At 40.7% G+C, this 23,233-nt stretch overlaps 1 protein-coding gene across 2 annotated transcripts in view; it reads left to right on the top strand.

The window, feature by feature from the left end:
- NTRK2 (neurotrophic receptor tyrosine kinase 2) overlaps positions 1-23,233 on the top strand; it is a 197,731-nt gene that overhangs the window by 136,609 nt on the left and 37,889 nt on the right. For both annotated transcript variants that reach the window (XM_057370011.1, XM_057370015.1), the window contains 3 exons: positions 9,332-9,462; positions 15,245-15,417; positions 18,884-19,118. In XM_057370011.1, coding sequence (XP_057225994.1) covers positions 9,332-9,462; positions 15,245-15,417; positions 18,884-19,118 — 539 coding nt within the window. The remainder of the gene's footprint in view (positions 1-9,331; positions 9,463-15,244; positions 15,418-18,883; positions 19,119-23,233) is intronic.

The raw sequence follows: 23,233 nt of genomic DNA, 5'->3' as shown, positions 1-23,233 counted from the left end.
TTTTTTTTTTTTTTTTTTTTTTTTTTTTTTTTTTTTGCAAGAGAAATTACCTGGAAAGGTCCTCTTGTTCCCACAGAAAAGTCACAATTACTTTTCTCATTTTATCATGGGGCAGGCTGGGTTTTCTGTTAGGACAGTTAGAATAGGCACCCATCTTGCTGCAAATATGGCTGGGCTATAGCTTAGTGTAGTTTACAGATAATTTCCAAGTAGGAACACCACTGTTTGCTTTAACAAAGCTCAATGCAAGGAGCATGCTACAGTCTAATTTGCTTCCTTCCCTAGGATCTGGAGAGATTTTCAGACCTTGAAGAATGATGAGAAATCACCCAAACTGTAGAAGCCTCATGGCCTTTTAACACTAAATACTAAKGTTTTTGCATAAACACATACTTTATGATATTAGTCCTTTAAAGGATGTGGGACAGAAGRGCCAGGTTGGCAGAGGAGGTGATGTGTGGTCTGCAATAAGCAATAAAATCTTTTCAAGCTTGAAAAATTAAGTATGTGCTATGTTTGTGTGAAAACAGAGAAAGATTTTTTTCCCCAGCACATTTGTGTTGGGAAGACAAAAGAAGAGTAATTTTTTCTTCACAGATRTTAAGGCTCTGATCCTGAAAAACTCTCAGCATGCTCAGTCTTGCAAACTCTTTGTGACTCCATTTGTATGACCTAAAAGTAAAATCTTGCAGGTCTTTTTGTTTTAAGGTGGTACAATGTAATAATCATTGGACTGCATTGTGGCTGCTGCAGAGGTATCTGTCACAGCCCAGTGGTAAAGATGAATKTACTGGGTGTGCCTTGCACACATATGCTGCCAATTACATCATAAGCACTGGAATTCTGAAACAGTAGCGGGACCAAGGTGGGAATGCCCGATGGGGATCTAAGCCTCTGTATACGGCATGTCCTAACAAAAAGGTGTACCAGCCTGGCAGTGAAACGRCAGCAGAGCGAGTGCCTCACCATGGAAGAAGGCAGAAAGCTGAAGGACAGCAAGTCTGTAAAAGGGAATATCTGCTTGTCCAGGTTTGTTCACCTTTTATGATGCTTTGGTCTTCTCTGGTGTCACATGGGGCTGGGGCAGTGTAGTGGCTGGTGCTAACCCTGTCTGTGTCTTCACAGGACAGAGGGCAGTCTGTGTCAGTGCGTAGAAAGACTTGTTTTTTTCTTCTTCCCGATGAATTTGTTTTCAGTAAACAATGCAGGGTGAGGAAGATTTTAAAGTTTTGTTTGTTTGCAGTGTCCAATGTCTTTATGTGTCATTTGAGGGTCCTCCCTAGAGATGACTAAACCCTTAACTTGTCTTTGTATTTAAAGGCCACTTGTGGCAAAACCCACGAAAGAAGGAGGCACAGAATCATAAGAGCAAATAACCATGTAGCAGCAAAGCTTTAACTGGGTGCAGTTAAGGAAGCAGGCAGAGACTGAGCCTTCTGCTTAGGGGATGTGTTTATTTTGATTGGCTCAAAGAAAGCAAAGCATAAGATGAAAATGCCTAAGATTCAGCTTTCCTCACAGGAGGCTACACAGTGCATTGCAGCCTGATAGAACTGTTAAAGGAATAGGGGAAAAAATATAAGAAAAGGGAAAATAATATGCTCAAAATTGATCTATAAGACTGGGTTCTGTCATGCTTTTATGATGTTTTCTCCAAATGTTCCCTTTTCTTTCTATGCTATGTTAGCTGCAACTGTYGCAAGGGCAGTCCTACCCACTTAGCATGGCTGATCAAAAAGATAGTTCAGCAAAATGTAAAGATGGAGTATGCGCTTAACTTTTAAATATGGGCATAGAACTTTGACTGTGAGCCAAGTATATAGTTTATTCCTTTGCAAGCTTGAAAGCTCCATTTACTTTTCATATTTCCTTCTGAAAGGCCACCAGTAAAACTCTTCTGAACTCCCTCAGGTAGAGCTACAAAATTATTTCCTTTTCCTTCTAAAATGAGAAGAGGAAAATCAAAGGAGAGAAACGTACATCAAAAATGTTGCAATCTCCTTTGAATTTCACCTTTATATTCAAGCACCAAACTTGAATATGGCTCAATCTCTGGATGTAAGTTTCTCTCAGGTTCTTCTTTTCAGACTAAATTCTGGCACCCTGGGTCGCTTTTCAGACCATGTCTATATCTGAAAACAGAGACAGGGAAGAATTAATACTTAAAAGACAGTGTATTTATTTGCCCTTCCCCCTCTGCAAGTGTCTGTGATATGAGATATGCTACATGGTATTCCCCCATCCTTTGCCAAGTACTTCTATTTCTGTAGCGCAGAAGATTTCAAAAGTTAGCATACTGTGGAGGGAAAGGATTTCTAGGTCTGAACTAAGAGAAGTGTTCATGGTGAAATCATTGTCTCTGGTTGAACATGGAAGACAGACCAAGTTTGCCACCATAAAACAATGCTAACAGGTTTTGTGCAGCAACTCACGCACTCATACAGCCTCTGTATGATCATTAACCTTGTGGAAGAAGTACATTGAGATTGACATTTATAAATTTAATGTATACATATATGTAAAGGCAGTGTTTGGTCATAATTCCAGCACRTTTTTGTGCGTAAAGCTGATTTACCATATTGTGCCGAAAAGCTTTTAGTAGGCTGGAAGCATCACAGAGAGAGAAATGCAGGATGATTAATATATGCTACTTCTTCTGAAAATAGAATGCAAAATTTAGCTTTCAGCTATTCTGGTATATCCCAATTGTTTTAGCATGTGAAAGAGGAGTTTCAGGTTGCTAGGGCTTGTGCATCTTAGTCTTAGTAAGCAAGGGCAAGTTCATGTATGGATAAACTGCTGACTTATTTTTTTTTTCTGAAGGGTAAATTTAGCTCATAAAACTCATTTAAAACATTGATTGCATTTTTACTAGAATTTATTCTTAAGTAATGCTTGTTGGAGTATAAGGATCTAATAAAGCATGGCATCATGGCTGTCTGTAGCCCAGCTGAGAGGATCTTGGCCAGCTAAACCCAATCAATTACTGTAAAACAAAGAGYAAAGTAAAATGTCTCACTGGGAATCAAACATTGACCCCAGAAGACAGCAAAAACTTGTGTCTTAGAGAACAGGAGAACCATGCCAGCTACAGCAAAATGAGTTTACTGYGGACAAGAGCTGTGGTGCTCCTGCGGCTTGGGGCAAGTGGGAGAGAGCTGKGCACCCTCCAAAAAAACTGCAGCACTGTGTTACAAAAGGAAGCCTAATTCTAACCCTGGAATATGGAAATTCTGGGGTTTAAATACACWTGTGAGGATTTAAATTGCAAACAAAGCAACTGAAAGGTTAAGTCGCAGCAATCACAGATTTATTTGATTTACCAGATGTAGCTCCAGACAAGTAGGAAGTAAGTGCCTGGGAATTATGTCATTTCTGTGACTGTCACACGTTTGCCTTTCATAAATGCCTTCAGTTCACTTTCTATTCAGCTTGTCCATTAAATGTCTCCTTGAGACCCACTTAGGATCYGATGCCTGTGAGAAACCAGACATATCTCCCAAGGATAACTGTTTTACAAATGTTGAATTAAACTAGKTTTTTTTTTCAAAAACACAAAACAACATTCAAAGTGCTTCAGAAGCTGTACTTGCGCAGGTAGTGTGACAAGGTCCAAGCACCTTTCTGGCCTTGTTCTTCTGTGAATCCTCCCTTCTTAGTTTTCTATGACCTGAACCAGCACCTTTCATTCAGAGCAGGGTACCTGAGGTACTGAGAGAGTACTAAGAGATCTTCTGTCAGCTTATTTTACTTCTAAGAGGTATGAGTTGATTCTCAGCTRTGGGCTAATATATGTGTGTGTGTATATTTATATATACACAGACACCTTTATATATTATACACACACATATATAAATAAAAAATGTGTGTGTGTATATATAGGTATGAATATATATGAAAACATTGTTAGCACCTTCAACAACTGGGCAGGAGCCTTACATGAGCAATTGCTGCTGCTATATGATAAAAATTAAACAACAGTAGCACTATAAGAAAATTCATATAGAATAATAAGTAATTAATGTTGTATGGGATAAATAGGTCAAATAATCAGAGATATACAACTGAGCTGACCTATTTCTGCACTCTGGTAAGGCTGACAGGTTAAAGGTGTTAAAAAAAACATTATTGGCTTGTATTGTCATATTAGAGAGTAGATATCTCTATGTGCTAAAATTTTCATTCTGGCAATAGCTTGTAGAAATAGTAGACATGCTGGTGTTGAAAAATCCAGTGGCTATTAGTCTAGATTTGCTCCTTGCTCCTAGAATTGTGTCCTTCTGCTGTAGGATTCCAGCAGAAATTCCACTCCTCCTTTTATGTCAATGGCAAATGCTGTACAAATTTGATACACTATCTAAACAATCACTTGGCCATTTCCACCTGTTTTTTTCCTAGCAAGGTCTTAGGAATAGTTCAGTCCACAACTGCAATAGAAATAGTGGGAAAAGGAATGAAGAAATTTGCAAACTGTCTTTACGTGGCACTTCACATTRCATCACAAATTGAGTCTTTTCTGTGACTGCTGTTTTCTTACGCACCTGTGAGTATATTTRTAATATCACCTTGCATGATTTCTTGGCCTCTTGAAAGTCCTCATTCTCTTCTCAAGAGTCCTGCACAACCAATTTCATCAGGACTGTCCCACATGTGTACCACTAGCAAAATTTTGAACAGTATCCTCAGAAGCAGACTCAGCAGATGATTTAAGTGGGTATGCAACACAAAAGAATCCTACAGTGTTGGTAGCYCAGTAAGCAGTGATGATGGAGCCTGTCAGCTGTGGCTTTCATCCATCAGTGAGTCCATGTTTCTATCTCTCCATAAATCTCCTCACTGTTCTCATGAGGCAGATGGGAAAGCATTTGAAACCTACAACATTCTGATGCTGTAATTGGGTGAGTTCTTCAAGATGAGACACTCACATGCATACCACATCATGTAATTTTTGTGCTCCTTAGGAAATCCATCCTTAAAAGGACTGGTGTCATCTATGGATGTGCAGAGATACAGGGAGCTGATTTTGTTTTTATGGCAACCTAGTGGAGAGGGACTTTTATTTGGGGAAAAAAAACTTGTGGAAACAACTAATTTTAAAAGGATGTTGAAAAATTTTCCAGAGAAAAGTCATTAAAATGACCRGTAAACCAGAGAAAGTGTTTTCCTGGGGGAAGGATCTTCTGTCTCTTTGCCTAACCAAGAGGAGCAATAAGGGTGTTGATTACACGCATTTAATACCAGACCTTAAAGCWCTGCTCAAACTATCAGAGAAAGTCCCCTAAACCCAAGGGAGGGAGATGCAAGCCAGGCAAGTTAATGATCAAGAGACAAAGAAAAAGGCAGGCATTTCTATTAGCAATGAAAGCATTACACATGAAAGCAAGTGGATAGTTCAGACTTTCAAATCAAGACTGGCACAGTCTCTTTCTGGCAGCAGTCTTTTGCCATGTACAAGTAATTTAGCTCAATATTATGCTSCATAATATGCTTCCAGTTTGGAAGGTCAGTTTGAATGGTGTAATGGTCACACATGGTGATAAAATACTGAGACCTATTGTTTATGATCGAAGAGAAAGACTTCTACTCTGTCACACCTAATTTTTTAATTATGRGCAAAAAGATGTTAATAATTCATCCTGCTGTCCATGGCTGGATTCACTTGCATCCAACTCAGGGGTTTCAGTGGGGTGAGGTGATCCTGAGTTGCCTGTTCACCATTCCAGGATGTGRTGTGTCAAAGGTAGGTCACCTGGGGAGTGCAGTGCCATGTGCAGATATGTATTGCATCATTTCCAGTGTGACATAATGGCTGCTCAAGGGTGAAATACCTAGAAGTCCAACTCTGTTGGTGAGATGCCTCTGAGACCATGAGATGAGCAGAGAGGCTTTTTCTGCTGTTGTGCTCCCTTTTGCTCTGTGGTTCCCTGAGATCATCGATGGGAGCCCCCTGCTTCTGGGGATGTGGCTGTGTGGGTATTATTTTAGCATAACAGCCTCTTTTCAGCATCTACCCTTCTTTGTTATTTCTTCCTTCATATTTTATATTTAATTTTTCTCCGAAGTGTTTCAACTCAACTTACTTTTAGCTTAATGGAATGTATTTTTTTACAGTAATCAGTCAAGATTTTAAACCAGAGATTATATGCTCTTGAAAGTACRAAAGTCAGGTTAAATGTGATTGCCATTTAGAATCAAAAGGAGGAAAACACATAGCTGTCATTTGAATGTTTGCATACCCTACCCTTCCCTGTGAAACAGTTTTATGAGATGACTTCTTTGTTTATGCCACCTCTTTGGCCAAATTCTGCTTTGTTTCTTCAGCATAAATCCAGGATAATCTCTTGGATTTTAACAGAGATAATTTGCAGTACAGAGTAACTATAAGCAGATTTTGACCTGAATTTTCCAGTGTATCTGCTCAAGTATCCTCCCACTGAAGACGGTGTCATTAYGGCTGGGGCCCTGAGTGTGCTAAACGGATTTTTTCCTCAGCTCGTATATCCGTCACATCATATGTGTTTGATTTGCTTACATTGTTCTTACATTTAATCTCAGCCCATTTAGTCATACTTACTGTCATTTTTTATTTGTTGTGTAACCCCGTGCAGCTCCAAAAGGTAACAGGAATGGATAGAGCATAACAAGTTGCAAAAACATTCTGTGTAGACCTCTTCTGTGCCTTGCCGTGTTTCAGCTTTTACAGTTTGGTTTTTGGGAYGGATGGTTTGTTCAGATGCTTGGTTTATATAAGAGTGTTTAACAGCAGCTGTAAGTGTACTACAGAAAAGTATTGGATATGTTTCTTATTTATTCTATTGTTTGTAAAGTCCTCCAGAARCTTCACAAAAAACTCCTTTGTACTGCTAGGGCCAACATTAGCAGTCTGATGGGCTCAAAATGGAGAGAACCCACACAAAATTCAGACATTCTTCATCACCAAGTCTTTGGCAGCTGTGGACAGAACCAAATGAAAAACTGCCTTTGCTGGAGCTTTTCTACTGATGCCAGTAGGACAGGTTCTCAGCCAACTTCCTTTCTATTGGATTTGTGTACTTTTTAAGATGGTGACACTGGTACATGGAGCTAAGCTTTTCCCTCTGGGAAAGGAAAGGAGGCATTCTCTTTCCCTCTGCGTCACTAATATTGCCTAGTATCCTCCTGGCAAAACTAGAGGAGCAGAGGGAAGGAGAAATMCCCAAGAGGCAAGGTTGGACGGCAAGTTTTTTAGGAGATAAGGGATAGCACTCAATTATATTCAAGCATTTTTAAAGCTCAGGTGATGAGATGTGCCACTCTCCAGAGCGCAGGTGGCATGCCAGGGCAGCAATCCTTCTGCTCCGGTCTGATAACCATTGTTATCAGGGCTGAGGGATGCTGGTTAACTTGTGTCCGTGGGGAAAAGGTGCGTTTTGGTTCAGGCTGTTCTTACACTGACTGCATTTTGAGTGTTCCTTACAAAGCCAGTGCTGAGGAGGAAATGAAATAAAAAGCAAATTACTGCTGGCTGCAGGGAACCCGCTTGGGTAGTTGGCCAAGCAAAACATCACCATGATAAAACCTAGTCTTATGATAGACCAGCGTGTGACAAGAGTAGAAGATGTAGGTACTTTGCAGTCCCATTTCATGTGTACCTGGCTAATAAAGGGACCTGTAGCCTCTCTTGGAAGAGTTGGCATTGGAAAAGGAGGCTGCCGATATCCCCCCTGCAGCCACGAGCTGTGGGGAAAACAGCAAAGCCTGGTGAGTCTGGTGGGCTGTGGGGAGAGTCCAGCCTTCCCCACTCCTTGCACAGGATATGGGGAGCTTCTAACAGGTGCCAGCTCTGACTGCTGGAGATCTGCTCCTCAGGTGTGCTGCCCACCTCATGAGGGCAGATGCATGATGAATCTCTCGCTCTCCAGGCTTGCTCCAGAACCACGATTCCCTTGTGTCCATACACATGGATATGAAGTGTATTTACATGCAGGGTGATTGGGTTAGGTTGCTGCAGGCTTTAGGGTGTGGGACACACTTAGTCTTGTCTTGTAGACTGTGGTCCTTTTCTCCAAATACTGGTGGTAGGAATAGGGACAGGCTGTGCCATTTCTCCCTACTGATGTTATCATCAGCACTCCATTTTCCATCCTTTAGTCATAGAGGCAAGGTGTTTTTTGTGTGAGTTGCCACCTGGACTGGAATAGGCACATGGCCAGGTATGGAGGCAGGAGCTGCTCTGCATCTGGATAGATCCTAAATTATTGGCAGGGTTCAGTCCTGGTCCCTGCAGTTAAGCAGCCCAAGCGAGATTTTCACCCTTGTTGAAGCCAGCCTGATATCTGTACACTGCTTTTTAATTCACTGTGTTTAGCATTTAAGTTGCAAAAGAGCTTCTTCCAGGCAGGGTTAAATTTCAGTGTTTGCAAAGACAGCTAAGTGCGAGATTAAAATCATCAGCAGATGCTGTCTGGATTGTACAGTTTCAGCAACACAAGCTGTCTACCCTATTGGCAGCTGAACTGCCCTTAGAACTGCTTTATTTAGCTTGAACATTGCTAATTGATAATGTATTCTGCAAAATTTAGTACAGTATTTTAAATATTAAAGATTTTAATGGAAGCTTTTGTTGAAACAAGAATGTAAAAAAAGTTTTAAAAAATGTTCACGTACTTCAATGTTTGAATCAATTGATTCTGGGCAGCAACTGAACTAAGGTTCTRTGCACTATGCGGACTACCTTTGTACATATTTTTTTTTCTTTTACTTCAAATCAATATTGTAATCRTGTTTTTGAAAGCAAAATTTCTTATCTTATTGTAACTGTAGTGTAGAGCAAAGTGGGAAAACAATTGAACAAGTTTAAATAAACCAGAGTGTTAAACTGCATTTAATTGAAAGAGGACACATTTGGTTTTCTTGGTTTAGGTTAATTTTAAAACTTTTTGGATTTGGACAAGAGAGTTCTGCTGTTGTTAAAAGTACAAAAGTGGAAGAGGTGTGAGAAAGGTTTGGTTTGCTTTCTGATACACTGTCTTAATGTCTTTTAAAAGGTAGCATTGGATTTTACCTATGCTCTGCAGCAGTCATTCTAACATGATGATAAATGGCCTGTTCCCAGATCTCTTAATTCCAGTCCTTTGATCCAGTAAATGCACTACCCTCCAAATATAAATATATCAACTCAGTCTTTTTGCACAAAGCACTAAAAAAAATTACACGTGGGCACTTTGATTCCTTCCCTAATACACACTCTACTTTACAGGAAACCCTATCTCCATGTGGCTGCAAGCGTGGACTCCATCCCATGATGGACTTGCAGCTCCCTTCTGACCTCAGTTTTGTCTTCTTTTCACAGTTGTGCACCACATCAAGCGCCACAATATCGTTCTTAAAAGAGAACTGGGAGAAGGAGCCTTTGGGAAAGTCTTTCTGGCAGAATGCTATAACCTGTGTCCTGAGCAGGGCAAGATCTTGGTGGCAGTGAAGGTAAAGAGTCTAGAGTTACCATTATTAATTCATTATTCCAAGTAATAATGTTTTATTTGTAAATGATCATGTTTGCCTATTCCATAATCCAGTGTAACTGTTCTGATACATGTGGAAGAGTTCACAAGGGTAATGGAGTGTTAAGAGAATGTGGTATTTGATCTTGCTGTGGATTATAAAATGAGAACTGAAGCTCATAAGGAAAAGGGAGGAAATAGATTGTGCACAAGGGGGCAAAATCTTTTATGATCTGACTGAAGTACAATTAGTGAAAAATAATGTCTATGTTATTAAAAATGCATGTGGCATATATGTGTGTCTAAAAAAAGGCTGTAACTAGCTAAGTAAATAGGTTATGTGTATTATTGCTAGCAAAAAAATGCCTTTCTGTTTCAGGACCGTGCCATTCTTTTAGTTAGCAACAGAAATTCTCTGTGGGTAGTTGTCATTAATACAGCTTGGAGACTTCAACAGCTTCGCTGCTTGAAGCCCTTTTCATCCCCCAAAATTCAAGAGCTGAGGTTAGCTGCTGACCTTAGCTATGGATGTAGCTGGAAAGCAGTATTGGTGAAACTACACTCTCAGAGTTTGCGAAGTTTCCGTGGAAACAATCTCTTAATCCCCATCTGTAGTGTACTGCCAAAAACTAAACAAGGTGCCCAGCATTTGAAATATCTCATTTAGTGCAGGGGCAATAGATGTTTAGAATTTGGGCTGTGCCTAGTGAKCAGAAAGTCGTTTCATCTGACAGTGTACATTTTGGACTGAACCAAGAACATGGATGAAACAGTAAAAGAAATCAAGTAGATCATTCCTTTGTATTTGGGAACAAGAAGTAGAGTTTTGGATCTGGCAGTGGAAGAACTTGAAAGGAGGCTAGACGTCTAGAGTGCACCATCAAAAATAGAAGATTTTTTGGGTTTGCAAGGTTAAAAGCTTTTTGATACTTCAGTCATATTGACTGGAGAGGAAAAAGATCATGCCCTGAAGGGATATAGCATAGACAGGAGAAAGCAAGAGATAGGAGGTGACAAAACTGGATCTGAATGAATTTTCTATTGTATTTTGGCAAAGCTCTAGTGGAAATTGCCTTTCCTCTGTCACTTTAGGGAACTGCTTGATAGCAAAATGAACGTATTTCCATTCACTTGCTCCTTTTGAAAGTCCTGACCAAATGGAGCCTAGCACTTGTTCTGTTAAATGCTGGACTGCACTTTCTGCTGCTCATTCTCAACTTAAATCAAATGGAAGAGCATTCAGCTTTTAAAGGTACAGATTCTCCATAGACTTAGATGACAAATCTGGTGATTTTATTTTCTGGACAAGTTGTGACACTTTTTTTTTTTTTTTTTTTAAACCCAAATCCTCTTTTAGTAATATCCTTAATAAGGGTCTTTCAGGTAGCTGTGGGAGGAAGTACCTCTGGGAACAGTTTGCCCGCTTTATATTTCTGTCATTGGCTCTTAAAGGTGTGACTCTAGATGTTGTCAAAGAGCAAATCTTTTTCTGAACTGGGATGCTGGATTGAYCTTCATGTAACTGAAGGGTTAATTGACTGAGGTTAATCTTTTTTGTGGTGGTACCAATCACTGACAGATAGCAGATACCCTTCAGTCAGAGCAGAAGTCAAGGGATGGGGCCTCCACTGGAGTACAGAGAGCTCCACTCCAGTCCAGCACTGCTACTGGACCCGCTCCCTGGGCACAAGATTTGGCAGTGTCTTAGTTTTACTCTTARAGGAACAGACCTGCATGCCAGCAGCAATGAGCAGCTGTTCCTGACACACAGCRTCAGCTTTAGAGAGCTTCAGCTCCATGGGCAAAACCAGAACACTACAAAGTAGGTTTGGTAAGCACTGTGGAAATAGATACTTGCTGAAGAGTAAGGTGGTGCCAGGAAGATTACAAGGAGGCAGCAGTCTCACCTGCACACTATGGGTCAGGTTGTCCACTAGTCCCTGTCCGCKCCCTGTCCCTGCCAGTTGCTGGAAAACTCTATGGCTCTGGCCCTGAGCACCCCTCCTTCTAACTCAACATGTTCCCTTCTTTTCAGCCAGCTGGTATCCAAAATGCTGACGTTGCTGCAGCAAATTATTTAGGTGCTGAGAGGCCCAGAAAAATCTGGGAAGATAAAAAAGATCAGGCTTAKCATAAAATACCAAAGCACTTGAGCTTTCACTCCTTTAAAGAGGAGAAAGGCAATTTGTTTAAATTGGTTTTGATTAGTTTGGGCTTTTGGGGGGCAACACAGAGTGTTTGGAAATACTTTCCGTAGGACAAAACCTTTGAGCCTGGGCATTGTACCAGCATTCCTCCTATAGCACATCATATCAGCACACCATTTGCTGCAGGCACTTCTGGAGAAGAGAGGGTGGAGGAAGGAAAAATTAATGTTTTCYCAAGGGCCCATTTGTCTGTGTTTGCTCAGGCCTGGCTTGATGCTCTCTCCTCATAGTGTTGGATCCCCAGGCATAGTCTGGCAGTGGTTTAACCTGCCCAGAGTGAGAGGCAAGGMAGACAAGGCACAGGTTAGCAGCTTCCTCTGGCTCCCCTGGGAGGTTTTGCTCAGCTAGCAGACTATTGTGTGTGTGAGAGCAAAAACTTCCACGRCACCTGCACAGGAAAACCAAAGGTTTCAGATTCTTAGGTCAAAAGCACCCCTTCATTCCTTGCAGAGACRTACCAGTCAGCTCTTGTATGCTGATGGGAAGCAGGAGCAATGATTTCGTAGGGCAAGGCTGAAACAGTAGAAAGCAGTAGTCATTGTCACGTAGCTGTCCTGGAAGTTTGGCTGCCAAGTCCTGCTGGTGTCGGTGACAGCCACGTGCTCCTGCTGTTGTCCTGCTGTGCCCATGAACGCAGCTCTGTGGTGTCAGTGTGGCAGCTCACACCGCTGCAGAGTGCAGGGCAGCACAGAGCACACGGAGTGCTGATACCRGGACAAGGACTCTGTGATGGTGAGTAGGAGTAGGGTGGTGATCTGACCATCACAAGGATGAAATTGGCAGATGTGGAGCTCCTGTAAGAGCCACGGGTCCCTCTGTCTYTTGAGGAAGCTTGTCCCTCTCTTTAACTGTGAGCCTGAGTGGCTGGAAAGCGCATGTGATTGAATCTCAGATCCTGCTTGGGAAAACCTCCTGTCAACGGGTGAGAGTGCTTTGTATGTAGAGCTTTGGCATACTTGTCAGTAATGATAATAATAATTAATATGTCTTTTCTCTCTTTGTGTTCTTAGGGCTTTATTTTGGTTTTTCTTTTTTCTTTTTTTTTTCCTTTTACTGAGAACAAGCTAAATGCATTAGTCAATGTCATTTCTATGTAAATTCTACATATTATTTTTTTTACCTTCCAGTCTCCTCCTTGCCTGACTGTGCCAGCTCTCTCTCATGCATTGTGTCTGTTTTGTTCACTGCATGAAGTAATGGAAAGGAGGTTTTGCAATGGTGGGTGACAGAAATTCTAGTCACCCCATGGTAGTAGAAACTCTGCCTGAGTTTCACCTGAGTTTTAGACCTTTCTGCATTTTGCTGTTTGACAGAAAATGTAGAATTGCCATGGCAACTGCTCTGTCATATGATAATTTTGGTGTTTCTGTGAGATAAAAAGTGTCTTCTTAAATATACAATATGCCATCCTCACAGGACAGAGCTGTCAGCATTTTTACTGTCTTTCCAGGGAAAGAGCCTGCTGGAAAGCGGATCAGCCCCTGCTTCTCCCTGTCAGTTTTTTTCCAGATTGCCATTATTTAAAAATGGGTTCTATATGAATTATTTTTCTAATTCTGTTGTTGAGAAGAATTACAGTCCAATCACTTCATATATGAAACCACCAGAGAAACTCAAGCGACAACAGAAGAATTACGAGTGATTTCAGTATACGTAGCATACACGGGACTGTGGGTTGTGCCTGTATCATTTTAAAGCATCATCCCAGAGCCTAGAAGTATTGGGAAACAGTTCAGTTCCAGTCCTCAYTTAGTTCAGATGTGGTTGTGTGTGGACCCTAGTGGGGATCAAATTTGATATCCATGATACAGCTGTGAAAAATAACATACTGTGGCTAGTGAAGCCTTGATGATGCAATATCCTTGTTGCAACATTATTGGTAAGGCTTATGGAAAAGGGATTCTGGGCCTGAAGGCATGAAAGATTCATAAGCACATTCCTCAGGGAAGGGACATCTAAAGCACAAGTGATTTATTTTGCCTGTGGGATCCAAAGAGCCTGAAATGCACAGGGAAAAGGCCTTGAACTTGGAAAACTGTGATCCATTCTGCCCTACTCCTTTCCCCCCATCTGAGCTTTATTACGGTTGCTGTTCATTTTTCAAGACCCAGGACTGTGTTATCACAATCTAACACGTGTTTTTTTTCCCAACAGTCATGTTCTAGTCTCTTCTCCACACATGCATACATGTAACAYGAGAAAAGTGAACAGAATTATCCCCATTGAAGAAAAAGCTTGAACAAACCATGACCACTGCAGCTAAAAATTCAGTTTGTTGGCAGAATGATTTCATGSTGTTCACTTGTTCTGCTTCTGTTCTGATGAGTGTGGTTGGTCCCATGCTCTGCATATTAATTCAGGATAGAAAATAGTGACTAGCTGGCCAGGAAAAGGGCATCTTTAGTCAAAACATTGCCACTACTTTTGTGTCTTACCTTCCATTGTATTAAGCCTAGGTATTGTTAAAATCCAGAGGTACAGAGCCCAGACARGCATTTCTATGAAGAATAATTTGTGAGTGTTGGTAATTTGCCATCTTTCTCTTGTGGTTTTAAAAATATTGTTTGAATTAGTATAGTGCAATCACTGTACCTCTTGAATATAGAGTCTATTAGTGGTTTATTGTCAATTATAATTATTTCTCATTTAATTGCTGTCAGAAGCTTCTCTTCTGTTTTTGGTACATGAGAGCATTTTCTGGCTCATGTAATGTAGCTGGTAAGGAGAAATCTGACACTGCCTATGTGTGACAGTTAAATTAATATTATTTCATTATACAACATTTAAGCCTCCTATTTGATCCAGTGTTGATATATTTCCTCCAAAATTAAAATATGCAAGCTATACAAATAAAAGGGGGTGAGAAAAATTGACACCCCAGAATTCCTCTCTGCATCTGCTTCGCTCCCTGTCTAACACTTTACGATTTGTTCTCCACTTACTTACACATATGCCCAATCTCAGGCATGTGAGTGGATTTGCAGAATTTCAAAGGAGTTGCTGGCTAAAGTCTTGGGTTGTAAGTTTTGGTCCAGGGACATAGCCCTATGTAAATCTACCTAATTTATAGAACAGCACAGAGGCTAACACCAGCAATGCATAAAGAATGCATCCACTTTACCACCACATATTTTAAAAACAGAGTTTTGTTTTAAAGAACTTTACAATAAAGGTAAATACCAGCAGGATACTAGGGGGTGCCTGAGTTAAATGCTGAAGAATACAAACCAGCTGTGTACTAGTATATTTTTCTAATGAGATCAGTTTATTTGTTCTGTGTTTGGAAAACATTTGTGACAGGAAGAGCATGAGTATTCATACATCTCCTACAAAGTGGTTGTTTTGGATAACATGTGGCAGGAGAATGAAAATTTGTGCTGTCATTATTTAATTGCGCTTCAGGATCACATCTGCATTTCTAAAAGAGTTATTAAGAAAATGCTTTCTCCATCCTCTACGCTGTACTGTGTCCTTATCTTACCCTTACACGKCTGTCCCACATGCTCCCCACCTTCTGTGAGCATCTGTCCTTCCTTACATTTTCATTTTCTCCACCAGACACTGAAGGATGCGAGTGACAATGCCCGCAAGGACTTCCACCGTGAGGCAGAGCTGCTGACTAACCTGCAACATGAGCACATTGTCAAATTCTATGGGGTCTGTGTCGAGGGTGACCCACTCATCATGGTCTTTGAGTATATGAAGCATGGAGATCTTAACAAATTCCTCAGGTAAATCCATGAATATATATTTGTGCTGCTGAACCAAAAGTGGGCAGAGAAGGTAGGTGTTACTGGTACCTGATGTCAGATTAACTACTACCACTGGAAAATGCTGATGCCTAGGAAAACAAATCATGCCAGTCTTGCCTTTTGTACTGGGATGTGSGGCTCTGCTTCTCTGCCTACTTGGAAGTACCATTAAAGCAAGCTGTGTACCAAGCAAATGGGAACTCAAGAAATATTGTTTCCAATATATTTTGGTGTATTCTGAAATGTTTGGTTATAAATCCTGCAGTAGGAATCACTTTCTTACAAACTTTCTGGTAGCACTTGAAAGATCCCACTCAACACCTATCGCTATCTGTAGGCGTCAGAGAGCTTCTGAAGTCTAACCCCTTTTCAATTCCCTCTTCTCAGTGTCTTGGAAAGACTGCCATAAATCTGCAGCAAGAAAACTGTGAGCCATGGAAACGTCTGCAAATTGGAAAATCCTATATCTTGGGGTCCAGATTAGGGCTTTATTTCATAAAGATATTCAGTAATGTGCATAGGAAACTGAAATTTGGCAGTAAAGCAGTTATAAATAAATAGATGGTGCCTAAGGTTCACAACAGGTAACCCATGAACCAGGAAGTTACGAACAGAGGCCTCATGTATATGCCATGTATATACCATTTCTACTAGCCTGCACTTGTTGACATAAAAATAAGCATTTGCTCCTCTGCTAAAAGTATAAGAGACTATTCTTTCAATGTCTCCTGCGTAATTTTATCAATAGATATCATGAAGGCATTTCAACATCTAGAGGTCTTTCCTGCTAAAGATAGCYGGGAGTGCCACCATTATTACAGATATCTGTAATAAAACACATATGTAAAACGATCAGAACTGATATCCCGTTAGATGGGTTCGTATTTTCTGTATGAATGAAATTACTACGATTGTTAATGCCATAATTTATTCTTTTTTTTGATAGCGTATGTGAAATGAGCTTGCTGTCTTTCTAGTGTCTGTTGAAAAAACAGCCACACCATAAAAACAAATTACATCAACTAGTATCCTCCCTTATTGGCAGGGCTGACACATTTGACAGAGAAACTGGGATGTAAACTGGGGATGCAGAGCAAACACTGCTACGTTTCTCRGACTGATTGTCTCTCTGGCAAAGAATTTAAATATATTTAAGAATTCATGGCATATACATTTGCCTCTTTGGTCTTCTGCTGTGAATCAGGAGAGAGCTGCAGTTTCCCTTGATGCCATCCTAATACATCTTCAGAACACTGAATTTCTATTAGAAGAAGCCAGATTCACAGCTGATGAAAAATAATGTCTTATTCCATAAGAAATACTTATGCCTTGATTATTTTTGATTGGCTGTTTTTTACCTTGTAACTCTGATTATGAATTACTGCACAGAAAAGTAGTTTAGCATTGTATTTCTTACTTTAGGCCTTCTCTTCTTCTTCTTTTTTTTTTTTTNTTTTAAAAAAAAAAAGTATTAATCAGCCCTTGTCTTTAGAATATAAAATGATTATGCTGGGACAAGCTTTTAAACCTAAGCTCCAATTTGTCATTCCTCTCACATTTTCTGCAGCTTGTGCTGCAGACCAGAGGTTCGTAGAAAGTGGGCTGTAAGAGTTCCATATTTCTTACCCTGCAGCGCCACCAAAGGCTGTTGGGGAAAAATTTATCCGAAAGTTTAACCCAAATGACCCTGGCTGCCGGCGTGCAGCCAGAGGCTGTTTCAGTGCAGGACTAAAGCCTCCAACTCGTGCCTGCCCAGTGCTTGCTCTGACTAGTGCAGTCTGAAGTGGCTGCAGAGGTCAATGTTCCTGGCTGTTGCAAGCACTGAAGATCACCTCATTTATGGCCAGCACCAAGCTGGATGGAATGCTAGGAATAATCTACAAACTCTGTTAGATACAGACCACGTCCTCAGTGGGGCTAGCAAAAGATGAAAAGTTCTCTAATTTAGCAGCTCAGAGGTTCATGCCTGAGAATACTTATTTAAAAAATCCACGCATGGTAAAGGTACAGTATTTTTCAATAGGAGTTTGCTTGTGAATTTTAGTTGGAGATTTCATATCCTCCCATTTATTCCYCCCATCAGCCCAGGCCATAAGAATGGCTGCCTCTACATACCCCGTGGCAGAGAGCTGCTTTGCCTGGTACCAGATGCAGTCYCATCAATGCTACACACCCTCCTTTTTTCTTTCTCACATCTGTCACTTTGCTCATGAAATTCTTCCCTTGGGGCAATTTTAATATCATATTTCTAATTGTTAGTGTCAGGTTTGATCTCACAGATTTTGATTAATTTGCAACTCTTTTCCAAACTCCTGTGCCCTTACCCTAGAGACAAATTAAGGCCTCACCTCTGTTGAGAAGGGAAGATGTGGTCTCTTTGAAAGAATAGTTTTCAGGAATGGAATGAAAAAAGGCTTCTGAAAAYGCAGAAAAATAGAATGGATGGAAAAGGATGTTCAGAACATTATAAGCTGTATCAAATGAGGAGTGATTGGCAGGTGACCTCATTGATTGGATAAGGATTAGCTAGTAGTTCTTCCAGTAAAACATTCTCATAARAATGTTTGCATCTTCAAGATACTAAGATGTACATACCAGATCTCACATGGTTAGGTTGGGTGAAGGGCATGTGTCCCATTACTTCACTGTGCTTTCCTAATGCAAAATATCTTAGTTTTTGCTGAAGTGCATACAAGTATCCTCATAATTCATTTTGTTGCATGTTCAGGACTTGCTTGGTCCTGAAAAACTCATATTTCTGAAGCTGTTTTGTTTTCCCAAATAGCATGTGTTTTGTGTCCTCTTCCTATTATCAAGAATTTCCATCTCAGGCAGAAATCACCTTTGGTGATGAAATAAACTGAAATTCTTTCCTGTTATGCATTTGGACAGGAAATTAGAAGTATTGATCTAAAATTGCTGCCCTTGTTTCTCAGATGGAGAAAGATGTTACCTCTTTCTTGTTTAAGATGGAAGGGTCAATGGCCTGTCTCCCTGCAGAAGTCAAGGAATGCCAGTCATAGGAACAGTGATGCCACGCGTGCCCGTTCTTTGCCTTTCACTCAATCATTTTTCACTCTTACAGAGTGCTAAGATTTTCCCTCAGTTACCAGACAGGTTTATTTGCCAGCCTTTCTCCAGAAAAGATTACTAGAATGGAGCAGGAGAAAGGTAGTAAGTTCTGGCAGGTGGCTATTACTGTGAACACAAATGCCTTATTTCTTTGAGTAATATATATCCTGTGGTGTAATGCTCTTCACACCACCTATCTTTCACACAAGGAAGGAAAACAGTATAAGAAAAAAGCCAAGATACAAATTTTCCCTATTTGACCAAGGAATTTAAAACCCTTTTGATGGAGTTATGTGGGCTGAGGCTCACTAATGSCTTTCACCTTTCCATCTTAAAAGCGGCCTCTGAGTTTTTTGGTTGTGTTTTGGTGCAGGGCACATGGACCAGATGCAGGACTGATGGCAGAAGGGAACCGTCCTGCTGAGCTGACCCAGTCCCAGATGCTTCATATTGCCCAGCAGATTGCTTCTGGTATGGTTTACCTGGCCTCACAGCATTTCGTGCATCGGGATCTTGCTACCCGGAATTGTCTGGTTGGTGAAAATCTGCTGGTGAAGATTGGGGATTTTGGGATGTCGAGAGATGTGTACAGCACAGACTACTATCGGGTGAGTGAACTGCTGTAATAGGTAATAAGCTAGGTCTTGTTGAGTCTTCTCACCACATTGGTGTGTCTGATTACGCTTTTACACTCAACCATCTGTCTGTCAGGTAATTTGGAGCCTGGCATATGGAGAACCTGGTTCTGAGTTAAAAGGTTTTGGTAAATTTGAAGAGTTAATCAGAGTCTGATTGTCATATTTTGTTGTTTATATATGTTGGGTTTAGATTCTAAATCACAGAAAGGTTTTTTCTCTCGGCAAAAATTTTGCATGTTTGCTTGSCTTTAGTGAAAAAGAAGCAGCAGATGAAAAGAAAGAGTCAGTAATCAAATTTGGCCCAACACTTTGAAGCTATTAAAATATGTTCTTAAATACTGCTAAGGCAAATGGAAAATGTAGCTTTGGGGAGTAGTTGTGTAATGCTTCAGTTAATTAGAGGAAATGTAAGAAGTGGTCAGCAGSAGTGACCAGTTACTTTACTCAAAAAGAGACTAGGTAAGAAGCTGTTACATACTCAGCACCTAAAAGCTTTTCCTGCCTTAAGCCAGGGCTTTACTCCTGCTTCTTAGTGTTGAAGAGTGTTTTTTGCAGAGGGTAAGAGTAGCCCATTGCTCTTTTTCATTCTGACTGTTTTCCCTGAGCTTGGTTGACATAAAGTGATATCGGAATTTTGCAAAGACCTTCAAAGATTGCTGGGATAAACAAACGGTGTGCATTAATCACTGTTGCTGACATTGTCTTAGTGCTGTGTGGTAAATCATGTTGCTGACAACATTTTGTTTGCTATCTCACTGGTAACTTCATGATTAGAGCTGAACCTGTCAGGTGTCTGTGGCTTGGGGAAGGCAATACATGACCAAGCTGATAGTTTACAAACCCTGGAGTTTATCCTGTAAGATAAATATTAAGCACRTGTTTTGTGTTTGCCTCTCACACAGCTTTTTACCAGTGAATCCCTTATTCCTTTTTTTTGTTATTTCTTATTCCTTTCTTARCCACTCAGTTTAGATTGTGTTAATAGAGGACAGTGCCACCTCACTGTCTGTGTTGGTGGGATACCTGGARAGAGATTGTCTCTACATCTGGCTGAGGCTGGACAGGGTGGAGGAAGCCACACTTTTGAAAATTATCGCTGAATACTGATTAATTTAAAAGCTCATAASTAACAGTGTCCCCTGTTGTTCTGCTTCCCTTTCAAAGACTAACCTAGTATTTAGTAAACAAACTAATMCAGATTCCTCCTATATATCATTAGTTTTGCAACTGGAACTTTGAATTATTTGATCAGTATAAAGCAAGCATGACTGCCCTTCAGAGCCTGAAAAAAAATACAGGATGGTAAATAACTTTCTCTGTGTTTTAAAGGACACCAGAGGGCAAAGGCTAAAGTTTCTTTATTTTGCATCTGATTTTCATATTGAATTTTTGCAGCCCTTGTTGGGATTGAAGTCGTGTGTCTATTTTGTACTTCAGTATTTGCCATGYCAGTTGTTACACTTCAGAATGAATAGACATGCTGAAAGTCCATGTTTGCAAAGGTTATTACAGTCAGAGGAAGCATTTTTGAACATATGCTTTACTTGTATTTGGAGAAAAAATAGTAACTCCCCCKGTAGCATGAAAACTATCTGCAAAAGGGGCAGAAGCTCAGTAGTCTTGTGGCCTTTGGGGGCACAACTGAGGCCTGGCTCAAGATGTGATGGTGTAAAGACTCTGGCATCATCTTACCTGCTCATATACCTCTACGGTCAATCCTCATGCTTTGCATATGAGTACTTAAGCAAAGCTTCTACCCACTGAAACACAAATTTGAAACAGCCATGACTGGGCAAAAGCAGGAGTTCAGGAAATTCTGGGTAACCTGGGTAATCCTTGATTACTTCTCAAAAGATTTCATTTAAGGAGTACATTGCTTTTCCCACTGTCTCTCATATAGAATCACTCTCTTCTTTCCTTCTTCTCTCCCTTATCGTTTATTTTTGAGGTCAAGGAGGGGTTCTGCATGGTCCAGGGTATAAAAAAGGAGAAGAAAGAGGTAGYGGTGGGAAGAGGGTACAATCACTGATGTGAGAAAGGGAACARATAAAATGGGAAAGGTAATTGTAGAGAGGTGTTAGTGAATGACACAAACGTGAATGAAGGGAAGAGGTAAGCCAGTGTCAGAGGGATGATGTAAAACAGCATTTCCCCATCCAAGCTGGTGGCACAAGCTTGCAGAGTGATGGGTGGATATGCATCTTCATGTTGGGGAGCTGCTTGCTCCATACAGTAAGAAAAGCAAGAAGGATCTTTTCTCTGGCCCCTCATGTTCCACCTGGCTTTTAACCARTGCAGAGGAAGGACAGAGCCACAGCCTGCCATGCCACCATATTTCACAGCTGATAAAATCTGGAAGTTGCAGTTGAGCCTGTGAGGCTCTGGTCTGCCCTTTTTTGAGACATACGTGGGCTGGTCAGAAGATGGTCATGAAAAAGCCAAGGCGATGAATTCCCAGATGGTTGCTTGGAGAATTGTATCCTTGRCAGGCCTAAGACAGTCCAGATAACACTGGAATGGCCCCAACCATACCTATTTGCTTATAGCAGGCTARGTCTTTTTAACTGTTCAGGCTCGATCACATGCAGAGAATTCGTCCCAACTCTGACAGCTTTATCTGATGCTTGTTGGAGAGATTTACACAATTCTAAAAAGTTCTGCAAGAAATGGTTCATCATTTGCGGGTTTTAATACATTGGGATTGTTTTTTTTGGATCCTGCCGCCCAGTCATGATGTTAGATTTCCCCAAGATGATTATTTATAGCTTGCTTCTGTAAGATAAAGATGATCCCGAGTCATTGTGCAGTGCTAGATTGTTAATGACATTCTGCATTGAATCAGCTCAGCTGTAAAGAGATGCTTCAGGGAAGAGGGGGAGAGAAGTAACCCTTGGGCTGGGAATACATGTGATGTGTGGYTCTGATTGCACAAACCTTCCTTTTTCTCCCTCTTCCTTTTTTTTCTTTCTTTGTCATCATGAGGAAACTTGTAGGTGGGGGAAGCCCTGATGCACATGCTAGCATCCAATGTAACAGCAATAGTTTTCAATTATCAGAGCAGATGAGCCCGGGGACATAAAAAAACGGAAACAGCTTTTCTTACCCAGAGCTTCTGTCCACCTCAGGCCAAAGTAAAACAATCGTCAAGTAATTGGTTTGCTCTGTGGGCCAAGCAGCTCCAGCAACGCTGCTGCAATGCAATCCTTGTAGCACAAAGGATTCTTTCACAAAGTTATTTTCTTGCAGAGCTTAGGTCTCAGGCTTATTAGGGGCTTTTATTTGTTTTGTTGGTATCTGGGTTTTGGTTTGATTTCCAACCCCCACAGGTCAGGGCTTCCCATCTTACCCTCAGATCCCAGGTATCTAAAGCAGCTTGCAGTGCTTTTAAGTGTTGACACTGAGGCCTAGGAAGAACAACTTGGTTATTAGTTGTTCTTACGTAGGCTTCCAGTTCAGGTTTGTAAGTGATTGCTTAGTACTTGGTCTTAAAATAATTTCAGCATTTCTTAATCATAAGCAAAAAGCTTGAAAAAAAAAAAAAGGAGAAGAAGACATCTTATCCCAGTACTTGGAAAAACTTAACAGCAATATGCTTTAAATATCCAGCCTGATCAGCCAACTACAGTTTTGAGCCAAGGTTTTGGATAAAACTGTGATCTCACCAGACTAAGCAAGAGCTTTCCCATTAACTTCATTAGGACCAGAATTTCACTCCTCCCCATTTTCATGTTTGTCCAGTGCAAGATAGAGATTCTGTTTCTTGTTTAGATTTACAGAGCTCAGTTGCGTAATCCCTATTTAGCTATTGTATAACCTACTTGTCTTTTTGCAGCAGCACAAGAATGGCGGAGAAAATATGGACTCCTTTTCTCAGCATGTACAAACCACACTAAACTCTGTGAAAAGACTGGGCCTAGTGAGGTTTCTGTCTTCCTTTGGGCCCAATTTGCCCCTAAAACTACAGATAAGTTTCTCTCACTTGTGGCGCAGAAGGRGCAGAAGACTAAGAGAATGTGTTTCAGTATAAATTTTAGTGATTGTTTCTCTTCAAAATCTTTTCCGTATTTTGTACCATGTTTTGCTAT

This window comes from Malurus melanocephalus, unplaced genomic scaffold, assembly GCF_030028575.1.
Source record: "Malurus melanocephalus ecotype Western Australia unplaced genomic scaffold, MMel_1.1 scaffold_117, whole genome shotgun sequence".
Classification (NCBI taxonomy): domain Eukaryota; kingdom Metazoa; phylum Chordata; class Aves; order Passeriformes; family Maluridae; genus Malurus; species Malurus melanocephalus.
This window is presented reverse-complemented; position numbering and strand designations above follow the sequence as displayed.